The following is a 12,498-nucleotide window of genomic DNA, read 5'->3' as shown; positions in this document are numbered from 1 at the left end:
CATTTATTGTAGTTGGACACCTAAGGCCAGTAAATCATTCTACTTCAAATATATGTAATAAAAAATTAATTCTATAATAGCCGAATTTCCAACTTAGGATTCCCTTATTAATTTTGAGCCCTTTCAAACTTTTTAAAGTATCTTACAATAGTTTTAAATTTAACCATGCAACATTAAAACAAGGTTAATCTTTAACGTAATAGATGCTTTTCTCTTCATTTTTCTTTTTTCTTTTTTTTTTTTTTTTTTTGCGTTTTCAGAGGAATTTAAAGATGCGAAACATAAATAAGTTTTGATCAATACATTTGATCGCATTTTTGAGGATCCTCATTACGCACATGCAGACTCTTCCGATACGCGATCATTATCAGCGTTTCTTCTAGACGAGGATTTCGCAGTTGGAAAATCAAACCTATTAATAAATAGGATTTAAAAATGTTTGCTCCTCGTAGTGGTAGAGTGGTGAGAAATGATCTGATTATTTGATTAGAATTACGTGTGTGTGTGTGTGTGTGTGTGTGTGTGTGTGTGTGTGTGTGTGTGTGTGTGTGTGTGTGTGTGTGTGTGTGTGTGTGTGTGTGTGTTGAAAAAAACATCGACTGAAACAATACTTCCTGTTTTTCTGAGCCTTCTGTGTTTCTAGTTGGACAATTGAGTTGATAATATTGCATATTATGTCGTAAAAATTATGCGGACTTCCCCACATTTTCTCTAATATTGAGTTCCACTGACAAACCACGGTTTGAAAGTAAGATATAAAGACAAGGGGATGATGTACACCAAATGACTTCACGTCCAATATATAACAGTTTAGAGTTAACCAACATACAACGATTACACCGTATGATAGGCAGCCATATTAATTCAGTCATTTTATGTATATACAATACAATTAGAGCTTCTCAGATTTACTGCTACAGGATTCTTTGAAAGATAGAAATGGGATTGTGAAAAGAAACTCAAGACAGAACATAAACCGACGCAAAGTGCTCAAAAGAGTTTATGTATTTTTCTCTTTGTGCTTCAGCAAATCTAACAGCCGGGACTTCAAGGTATTCGTAGTACCAGAACATTATGTTACTGAACTCCATAGCCTAGTTTTTTTTTTTTTTTTTTCATGGAAAACTACTGTGTACACTCCAAACATCATCCCAAATAATGCTCATGTTCAACTTATGTGCTGTAGAGCTACCGTGATCAGATGGCAAACCTTTGCAAAATCAAAGACGAATCCCGATACACTCTTCAGATCAGTAGAACGATATTTACTGCGTATCCTACTATCTTTAAGTGTGATGACATAGTAGAGTGTTAGTGCTTCTCCTGGGTAAGACTAGAACCGGTTGTAATACCGAAAAATAAATAATAAACGACATTCTGGATAATTTCTGTGTTACCCGTGGCGTAGAATTTCTATGCAAGCCTTTGGAGCGTTGGATGAGGACGAGACCAACAATTGAATTGAACTGTGGGGTTCAATTAAACTGCAGATCTTTTAATGCCATTTTATTGTGTTGGAGCAGTGTAAGTATTCTTGTAACTCGTGCTCATTGCAAACAGCGACGTCTCTTGTGTTTACATAAACGAACCCTTGAACAAACCAGGTTAGGAAACTGGAGCTTCCATCATGATCATCACAGTTTATGACACGCGTTGTTACTACACTCAAAGTGAGCACATTCTCCGTTAATCTGCAGTCCATATTTACTTATATTGCCCACAGGGACATCACATTATTTTCTTTTCGTGCAAATCCCACCCTTCCTTCACACCTAAGGCAATTAGGCGGCCTCTTTTTACGTACGGTTGCCTAGAGGAAGTCGTTAATGACTTTTGATTTCATCATCATTAACAGAATATCGAGGATATTTGAACAACTTTTTTTTTTAGGTTTGAAGCCGCAAGAAAATGCTTAAGGACGATCTTTAATTTTACGTTATTTACAGCAAGGACAGAGAGAGAGAGAGAGAGAGAGAGAGAGAGAGAGAGATTTAATGCTTTAGGCTTAAATCTAATAACTCTAAGGTTTGTTTGTAGGCTTGTTTTTATATTCGCTCATTAATTGCAGGATATCTCCGATTTCAAATACTTCATTTATTGTAATGCGTTTCTTTAGCTTGTAAAAGTTAACCGTTTCAATAACAGGTTTTAGAATTCTTTTAGTGTCTTCATGAACTTTATCCGGGCGAATTCTGAATACAGCTGAGTGCTATCATCTCCCTTTTAAATCGAATTTTCATTCAAATGATTGCAACTGCATAATTGCAAGGAAAGTTGGTTGACAAATAGCACTGATTATCTTGAAGTGCACGAATCCAACTTATGTGGAATATCTATAAAGCAGTGCTAACAAACGAAAAAATAAAAAGTAGAAATACAACTACAATCCTACAAACCATGTCCACTTTAGGAAAACTATCTCAGAGAAGATGGTATCCGTGGTTCCATGAGTGCCATTAAAGCTTGTCTCATCCATCATTTACATATTAAGCCTTAGTAATGTTAAGGCTAATTAACAACCTGGCTTATATAAATACAATTTTTTACCATTTGTCAATACATGCTAGACAACACAGACAACAAGCTCATACACGAGTGGGATTGCTATCTCTTTTTAAGGGGGGGGGAGTCTCCGATAGGAAAACCCTGCTACCTCCATACGAGACTGGTTAAATTACCTCCAACTGAAAACGACAACAACAACAACAAAAAAATAATAATAATAAATAAAGGTCGTTTCACGGATTCGAATTAGTCATTAGACATGTCTAATAATCTATAAAAATGAGATTATAATTCCAGTGAAATTCTACAATAATCTCGTTCAGAATGATCGCACTTTTTTTTTGTTTTCAATAAAAAATATGAAAATGTTTTTCGTAGGTCTTTTTTTTAACAGTTTTGCTAATTTTATCCGAGTATTTTGAAAGGAACCAGTATGAGATTCACTGAAACAAACAATCACATCAAAAAGGCAGTAACTGTGTAGTTATGTACGATGTGGGTTTTTGCGTTTCTGTGATTTTTTTCGATGGGGTATCTCACAACTAAAAAAAAACAAACTACATTTTGAGAATTATTGACAATCAGTATAAAAAAAAAATCCACGTACTTCTTTTCCAGATTTACATCATGTTAATACATGATGTAAATCTGGAAAATTACACAAACTCTTTGCATAAAGTCTCGTCCATATATTACGCATTGCATTATTACCTTCAAAAATTACGTCATAAATATGAAACTGCTCACTGAATCACAAGTTTTAAAAAAGAGAATATGATAATATTATGGTATATTATCGTATTCTCTATTTATATTACTCTATTTAACTGATAAATTTTAGTAATTATTAAATTAATAACAATAATTACGTATTGAAATTATGAAGGAAGTTTAAGAAATTAAATTACAAAATAATGTAATACACTGCTAAATCTCTTATGATAATTAATTATAATTACTTAATATGTTAGAATTACTTAATATATTTAGAATAAAATTAAAACCTCCTATAAACAGATCAATAAGATATAATAAAAGGAGGTTTTAATTTTATTCTAAATGCAATATGCTAGTTGGCAACATCACGGTGATGTTGCTGAAATAAAGAAAAATAAAAACATTTTGTTTGTATAACGCATTATTCGTTTCCTTTCTTTCCCTTAGTATGGTGTGGAAGCATTCCCCCATTAAAAGGCTCCCCTTCTAGTACGCAAACAGAAATCTGCTAAGCGAAGCTTTCGAAAATGTTTGCATTTCTTCTTTATGTTGGATAGACGAATATATTTTTATTTTATCTTGCTTCATTTGACAGGAATCCTTTTACTGCCGTTGAAGTAGCCCGTGATAACTTTATCACCGTCAGATCATAAAATTCACATTCGGTGAATAAGCTTTGTTGATTCGGTGCCACTATAATTCAATACTTGACTATAATTCAAAACTCCTTATTTGATATCAAACATAAAAATCACATAAAATGACAAAGAAAGAGTTCAGGGTAGTAATCAACCAATTTTATGGTTTATACACTCATAAAACACGAAGTGTTATACTCAGAATGAGAAGGGAAAAATTTTTTTTATGATTATAGTAAACACTTCAAGTGACTTGAACTTTCATTTATGTGTCACGTGATTATGTGATTTTCAGCAACAACAAAAATAAAATAATAAAGTAAAATAAAAGAAATTTTGATGATAAATTTCTCATTTTGGATAGTTGAAAGACGTACGATGATCTCATTCCAAAAACAAAGAAGATTTTTTTTATATATATTTTGAATTCTCTTTGTCGGATCTCAGTCCAGTTTAGTTTCTTTGGCTCTTTCTTTTTAACTTATAAAAAAGAAAAAAGTCCAATTCTTCTTTGCTAATTACGTTTAGAACTAATTATCAGTCTTCGTATAACGATCTTAGACCAAGACTAATGGGTAAGTTCTGTTGGGAATAGGAAGGAATAGGAATAGGAAGCAATGGTTTTGTAGCACGCGCGTGCACACACACACACACACACACACACACACACACACACACACACACACACACACACACACACAGTGCTTTTCCATATTTGTCCTACCCTCCTTCCGCTGTTTTACTTGCGGTAGGCGAGTCGATCTGAATTATATCATTGGTTACACTCTTACACAAAAGACAATAAATAAAGAAGGTTTCACCTACAGGCAACGTTTGCCGTGGGGCAAGGTGAAATCAGGCGGTCTTTAACACACCGTTGGGGGGGGGGAGGCAACCGGAGGTTGAAGGGGTTGGCCCAGATTCTCACAGATGTCTATGGCAATGTGGAGCGGTATAAAAGCACCGGCGCAACTGTTATGGTGCACCAATTTACCAGATACATTCCTTTTGACTGTTCCTGTCTTTGTAAGCCACTAGAAGCAATGAAGGTAGGTGCCTTTTTCTCATTCGCCCAGCTGATATCGTGTGTTTCGAAATTTTCCATTCTCCAGGTTGCTAACGTACTCGCTGCCCTTGTCCATTTTTTTTTTTTTTTAATCTTCCACCAACTCAACAAATACAGTTGGTGTATACTGCAGCGCCATCTCTGGTTAAATCCAAACACCTCTCTGATAATAATGGAATCCACACTTCTGTTATATAGCAAAGGATTGTTTTTATTCTGATCGACTCGTTGGAACAATTGAGAATGCTATTGTTTTGGAGTAAAATGTTCGGTCATTTGCTTCAGATTTTGCATTACAACACATCGCATCTTTTCTGTATTTATTTCTCCCAGATTTTTTCTTGGGTAAGAGGTGTCGGCTGGCTGAAAGAAGTTCACATCACAAATCCAAAACGTGTGCATATGATCAGAATCAGATTTCTCTCGTAAATTTTTCTTCCCATATTCGTTCCCATTGTAAAGTCGCCGTTAAGGCAGCGTTATCACTCAATTTATCTATTCAATAAATTTTATTATATAATATTAGACATTATAAAGTCATTGCTTCTTGTCATTTAAGCTATTAAGAAGGTTTGAAATTATTATTTATCTTTTACCAATTTTAATTAACAATCTGTAGTAATACACATCAGCTAAAAAATGAAGAAAAAAATACAATTATAAATTTTTGATTTCTTTTTACAGATGTGATTACAGTCGTATAAAGTATTAGATTATTTTTTTATGACCGAAGAGTGTATTATTTTTCATTATAAAGTACATTACAGAGCCTAAAAACTTTCAATTTGGCACGTTGATAATATTTAATGAGAATTAGATTTCCATCATCATTATATAGCATCAGAGACCAGGAATATATCTAAGATGGAAAGAATCCTCAATCAATACCAGAGCAGTCCCACGTCTCTGACGTGGGACTGCTCTGGTATATTCTTCATAAATGAACTTTCGATGAGTGTGTATAATACTAATATATTTCACTTAAATATAAATATTTAAGATGTAAAATGTATTAAATGGTCTAATTTTTTTTTCCTTTTACCAGAAGGGCATGGCTGCCCTGCCTCCTGTGAAGAACGACTATTAGTTCCTTGAAACTTACTTTTCATTATTTTAGCCCACTTGAACAAATTTTCATTTCATATTTTGAAACAATCATCAAGGTTATGAGACCAGTGTGTTGCGGATAAATTAAGCCCGCTTACATGTTTCTTGGGATTGAAAACCACAGTTTACGGAAAGAAAACCTTGCCATCTCTGTATGAAACAGGTTAACTCACCTTTAGTTTTAAAAACCTTTATAAATATTATTCGTGTCCTATAGACGGGAATCGAACCAAGGTCTGTTTAGTACATCGTCGATACCGGCTGAGCTACTGGAGTTCACGTTGGAATGAGCTGACACGAAATGGTGGAATCGCCGCTTTTTCACTTTCAAATATTATTTTTTAACTTCAGAATAGGACGAATAGGATTACAGTAAACCTGGTGGTTCATTCGGTACATTCTCGCAGTTAGCGTTATAATAATGAGAGGGATAAGGAAGTCGGTGTTCCAACAGATATCGAGGCCAGATACCAGGCATGACAGGTTTGCAATACGAAATGAAAAATCTGTGGCAGGATATCGCCGAACTTATTATCTACATTCAATACATTAAGGCCACTCGCCCACAAATACAATAGAAACCTGATCGCCCCCCCCCCTGAATGGGCGGGGTCATTAGACCATCTAGTCTGTCGAATCCAAGGATTATGATTTTGAATGTGGACGAAATGAAATAGCATTTTGAAACGTTTACGAACAAAAATTATAGTAATGTTCTTGCACGGATTAGAACCGACTAAAAGCGCAGGGGGGGAGGGGGGAGGAAGAAGAGTTGTAAGTAAGCAGGTACAAGAATACGAACTTGAGAATTTTAGGGAAAGGCAAAAATTTAAAAGTGTTCAATTCTTAATAACGTTTAAAAAATTTAATTAAGAAGTTACTAATGACATTTATATTCTAATTAATCAAATAATGATACACGCGCCAAATAGCAGCTTAGAGGATGTTCAGATTCCTTAATTGGAGGTTTTCTTAGTCTAGGAAGCAATAAAAAGAAAGTTTCCTTTGATCTTGCGATACATTGAACATCCACTTTTCGAACGATAATCTTATATTTTCCACTTCACCGTTGTATTTGCTTGATAATCTTCGGGGTCTTCCATTGTACTCTAAAAAATTATCTCGAATTTCCCTGTTTCTCTTTTTTTTTTTTATTTCTAGTTGCTTAGCGAAAAAAAAAAAATCTTAATCTGATAATTCATACTTATGTCCACTCCTCATATCTTAAAAAAATCACGCCTCCGCGAGACATGACAAGCGGCATTTTTATTTATTGCGTTCATTTCTTTCTTAGAATGCGTGCGTGTTCACATAGATCGGAGTTACTTAACGGATTAACATCTCTGCCATCCCAGGTGGTTTTTCCGAGACAGTGAATTATGAGAAGTTTAGCCCTCAAATGTGTGTCAGTGACTCACCATTTCGTCGTATCTGACAATGACGAACAAACCTGCTCGGCCAGGCGTTTGTCATCTCTTTTCTCCCTCTTTGAATAGTGGGCATCTATTTTTATTTAAACGACATGTTTACGGAAGTTTGTATCCCAAGAAAATATCAGGACAAGCGTTGGTACTCCAACGAGGGGGGAAAAACTGTAGGATTTTATTCAATTTCTGTATTCATCAAACATCGGCTTAAAATATTCTGAAGTGGAAGACATTAGCAATACAACACGTGCAACAATGAATCTTTTAGCTCGCGAACAAAACTTATTTTGTCCAAGCTACTTAAGACTATTATTTCTAAATGGACGAGTCTCTTTTCTTCCCAATCCGTGTTCGTATTTTTTTATATAACCGATGACAAGAGAAAGCTGGACAAATTATATATTAAAAAAAAAGTCTTTCAGCTCTTTGATAGGTTTTCGTATATGCCGATGGTTCTGTAGACTCACCTCATAATCATTTTAAAATGTACTACGTGGAGAGTGCGCACCTCAAAAATGATTTGAGGTAAGGTTCATCAGTTTTAAGGAATTTCTTTGCGTTTTGAATTTTTATTACTGGTTGCTAACACACTGGTAGACTTTTTATTTAATGATAATCCCTTTCCACAGAGAGATCATGAACTTTGATGAAATAAATGTCTCTAGATTACGTTATTGATTTCAATTTAAAAAAAATAAAAGATGTTTAAGTGTCTCGATAACGAAGAAGATGGAGAATTTGAACTATTCGAGATATAAGCAATGGCTCGCATTTGTCTAAAACAAACCCTCCTCTGTCTCCTTTGTATCAAGTTAAGCGGAAAAGCGACATCTCTGAACTAATGCAGGCAGAAATTTTTCTTTTTTTTTCTTTTTTGTCTCCGCATTTTGGCTCTTTAATTTTTACCAACAGAAATTATTATAATGTTCATTTAACTACTAAGACTCAACGAGGGTTCTTTATACGTATACATCCTGGCTGGGGTGAAAAAATCCTCCTCCCTTAATGCTATTTTCATTGGCTTTCATTTTGTGAGTCGAGCGACCATTTTGTCAACTCCCTACAGAAATAGAATTGGAATTAAGGCCGAAGTGATTAAGGCTATGAGGTCATTGCGTTGTCGGTTAATAAACCGTGTTCTCCGGCTGGTTTGTCGGTTTAGTAAGAGGAAAAAATTTTGCTACCGCTATACGGAACTGTTTATTCATCTTCAATTGAAAATCCCTTCTAAAGATTCCTCACGCTTTAGAGACGATTCAAGCCCAGGTTCTAGATGGTTCGCATGCTGTCATGGTCTAAACGGGATTCGAACATATGAAAGGCAGTTGACACAAGGTTCTCGTCGCTGCGCTGCATCCCCCCCCCCCCCAAGGAAACTAACTAATTGCTGATGGAAGCAATTTCTGCGTGGGAACATCATTGCGCGATATTTTCTTTAATGTATCAATACATTTTAAAAAATAATAATTTTAAATAATCTTTTCGAAATTAGCCATACAACTTAGACCATTACAGACAATAATACGAGTATTAGGATTTAGGACCACAAGATGGCATAGGTTCATTTCATTGATAGTTTTTGCTCAGCGAAGAACTGAAGGATGGAGGCTGGCTGTATGACTGTCTCCAAAGAAGCTCCGTATAAGAATAAAAGGCGTTAGAGAACGTTTTAATATTTTGAAATTCACTTATTATTGCTAAAGAAAATACAAATATTAATTTAAAAAATATATTCTTACCCTTTTCTTACTTATGTACATCTCTCTTAAGAAAATATTTTCTTAGAGCTTCCAGACTTCATGTTGAGTAACTTCTTGGACTGCACACATTCTTCTGATTGTCTATGGCTATCCGAAGCCATAGACTAAGCCATTTTTGTACGTAAGTCTTTGGCTTTCACTTTGCCGGATCACCGATCTTGTGGGCTCTGTCTTCTATAGTAAATAAAAAGGTATCCATGTGTTCTGTAACTAAATTAATATAATTGAAATAACTGAGAATTTATTTGTTTCTGATTTTACTTATAGGCAAATATGAGTAAAATCTCTCTTTAAACCAAAGTTTTAAGCCATTTCTGGCCTACAATAAACAGAATAAAATGGAGGAAAGTTCATTAAAAAAGTTAATTCTCTTCCCTCTTATTGAAACCATTCATTTAAGTAACTCTCGAATACGGATTCACAGATGCACAAGGTGAAACTCAAATCCCAAACCCTTCATAAATTAATTCCATACTTGTGATTCCAGAAGTCCTGATCATTTTATGCAACCATGGCGTTTTCAGATGCTTTATGGCTTATGTTTGTATGTTCTAATTGTAGCTCATGCATTTCCTTATCTTCTAGGTACTGATATTTGTTATGTTGGCCGCTTGTGTGATGGCACAGTACGGACCTGGTCCTTACGAAGGGGGAAAAGGTGGATACCATGAAGATCCATATGTAAGTATTATGATGTATATTAGAAAATGGAGGTTTAAAATTTGTATCCTGTCGTGTTTTGGGCTGCTTTTTTTTTTGTTTGAATGATGATTACACCTAATGAGATTAAAGTTAAAGGTTGTCAAGGAGAGCAGTTTCATAAAATATCCCTAGAGTAAGGAAAAGTTTTTGATATAATTTTTTCTTTCAAAATTCTTCATTTATTTTCTTTTCACGTACATGTTTATAAACCTAAACTGTTAAGAATAGTTTTCTTTTCTGTTATATGAAGCTTCCGGGTTGACATATCGGCTTCGGTCAGTCACATGGAAGAAATAATAACGCCTTTTCCACGGGCAAAAATGTCTCAAAACCGGTTGGACTGATTAGTCGTCAATTTGATGAACACCATATTTTATTAAAATATGCCATTAAAATAAAAGATTTCCACGCACAATAACTAAATGCCGTTCGAAAATACTGGGAGTTTCACCTAAAAAAAAAAAAAAATTCGAAAAATACCATTTGTAAAAATTAAGTCACGATGTCATAACTAATGATAATAAACACGTTTACTAAAGATTTCTCTTTCTCCCTCTCTTGTATTGCTAGAAGAAAATAAAATAACGATATAATAAATTATGTTATAAAACGAATGTTTTTTTTTGGGGGGGGGGGTTGCCTACTTAATAAAGTCGCCAATTAATGAGAAACATTAAACACATCGTAGTCATCAGTATCTGAAGTTCATGTGGCTCCATCTAGAATAGAGATAAACATTTTAACAAAAATTCTATCTCTCGAAGCGCTGTTCTTTTGAAGTACTGAACAGTACTCCAAAAGAGATGTCACACGAGCAAAAACTCGAGTCTCAGAGGCACCACTCAACTATTAAATATGAGGAAAATTTAGATAGCATCTGCTGTTCATTTTGGTACTCTTATAACGTGTCCTATAAGGCCCACTAGAGTCAGCAGTGAAAAAAAAAATATTTTTTAAATCTTGGAAATAAAATTTCGTTTTGCAAGAAACCTCGTATAACCTTAAGGCTCCATTTTTATTAGTATCGTGTTGTAAATAAATGTGAGGAAAATACCAAACAGTGAGTAAAGAGGTCTAATGACTCTTGTTTGTTGAATAAGTCGTTGCGACTTACCACTTTGCTGTATGCCAGTGTTGAATAACAACAGGGTGCAACTTTGCATGTGAATCCCATTAAGTGTCGACTACCTGTGGAAGCGGTCCACCAAGTCATGGCTTTAACTAGACGTCCTCCATCCCTCCTAAGACCTAATGACTTCAACGAGTAAAGCTTGTGACACTTATCTTACATGTGAGGTCGACGATGGGTGAGGCACTTTTACGTGGAAAGTTTTAAAGGCGGACGGACGACGACCCCGAATAGTGAATGTATTAGAATTACTTTTTCGTGCCACAAACATCTATTAATTACAAGGGGCATCGTTTGGGACCATGTAAGGTCTTCGATGTACAACATGTACCACCGGTTTTGTACCAGAAGTGTGACGCCAGGGTCGGGGAGAGGGTCACCAGGTACTTCCGAGGTGTCATGGCGATAATAATAATGAAAGGAAATTGCATTACGAAATTCTTGTGTGCCTCGAGCAGCGAACTTTTGAACTTAGGGAAGCTCCCATGTGGGGCAGTCGCAAGCGAAATTCATAAATTGTTTAGTTTGATTTAATTTTTAACCGTCTTTGTTATTAGAGTCGGAAACAAACAAAAAAAAAATTTTTTCTTTTTTTTTTTATTTAGGCAAGTCCCGACCCTTACTCTTTCGGCTACGAGACTAAAGACGAGTACGGCAATACTCTCTACCAGAGAGAGGATGGCAACGAACACGGTCACAAGAGAGGTTCCTACGGCTACACAGATAATTACGGTGTCTACCGCCAGGTGGATTACGTAGCCGACGAACACGGTTTCCGAGCCACCGTCAAAACCAACGAACCCGGAACCGCCAATCAGAATCCTGCCGACGTGCAAGTGCTTGCCGAAGAGTCTCCGGTGAAGTACGATTCCGGACCTGCTCATGATTATTCTCGTCCTAGGGAGGCTTACGTACCTGCCCCTTATGGGTACAACAGAATTCCAGCCCCCGTCGTCCCCGTTTATCCTAACGGAAAACCAGCCGTCGTTTACTAATGGGGTTTTTGATAAAAAAAGAAAATGCCATCTTGGGAAAAGATAATGATTTTAGATAATGTGCCAACAGGTTCTGTCGCATACTTCATCCTCACATTTAAATGAATGGCTTCCTCCCCGATCGTAATGCAATTCTGATGAATTTTTCCCTCCAAGTTTTGCCACTAAACGAAATCTTAATCCTTCTCAGCTCTCTTTCTGCCATAGCCTTTGCATGATGAAATCAAAAGTCCAAATGACTGTACTTGAATCATTATCTTTAATTAAGATGGTACCTTTCATCCTCTGTTAATCTTCGAAACCAACAATACCAACACTAATAGAGTTGAATCCAGACTGTAAACTCCAAGTTGACTGAGTCAAGGACCTAGTGGAAAGAAAGAACGGGGAGACAGATGTCTATCTGCTCGAAACCGCACCAGTATTTATTCCCATCTATGTACATTGTCGTA

The 12,498-nt window shown here is 35.6% G+C and overlaps 1 protein-coding gene across 1 annotated transcript; it reads left to right on the top strand.

Moving 5' to 3' along the window:
• Positions 1-4,815: 4,815 nt before the first annotated feature.
• LOC150093177 (cuticle protein 16.8-like) lies at positions 4,816-12,046 on the top strand. The gene is made up of 3 exons (XM_090414178.1): positions 4,816-4,909; positions 9,806-9,901; positions 11,657-12,046. The coding sequence occupies exons 1-3, from the start codon at positions 4,838-4,840 to the stop codon at positions 12,044-12,046; spliced, it is 558 nt and encodes a 185-aa protein (XP_090270304.1). The 5' UTR covers positions 4,816-4,837.
• The last annotated feature ends 452 nt before the right edge of the window (positions 12,047-12,498 follow it).

Source organism: Typopeltis vanoorti, chromosome 24 (genome assembly GCF_054136105.1).
Source record: "Typopeltis vanoorti isolate ZY-2024b chromosome 24, IOZ_Tvanoo_1.0, whole genome shotgun sequence".
Lineage (NCBI taxonomy): Eukaryota > Metazoa > Arthropoda > Arachnida > Uropygi > Thelyphonidae > Typopeltis > Typopeltis vanoorti.
This window is presented reverse-complemented; position numbering and strand designations above follow the sequence as displayed.

Coding starts and splice junctions, on each gene's coding strand:
- LOC150093177 (XM_090414178.1), top strand. CDS start 4,838: ATGGTGCACCAATTTACCAGATACATTCCTTTTGACTGTTCCTGTCTT. Junction 4,910..9,805: donor AGCCACTAGAAGCAATGAAG/GTAGGTGCCTTT, acceptor CTTATCTTCTAG/GTACTGATATTTGTTATGTT. Junction 9,902..11,656: donor GATACCATGAAGATCCATAT/GTAAGTATTATG, acceptor TTTTTTATTTAG/GCAAGTCCCGACCCTTACTC.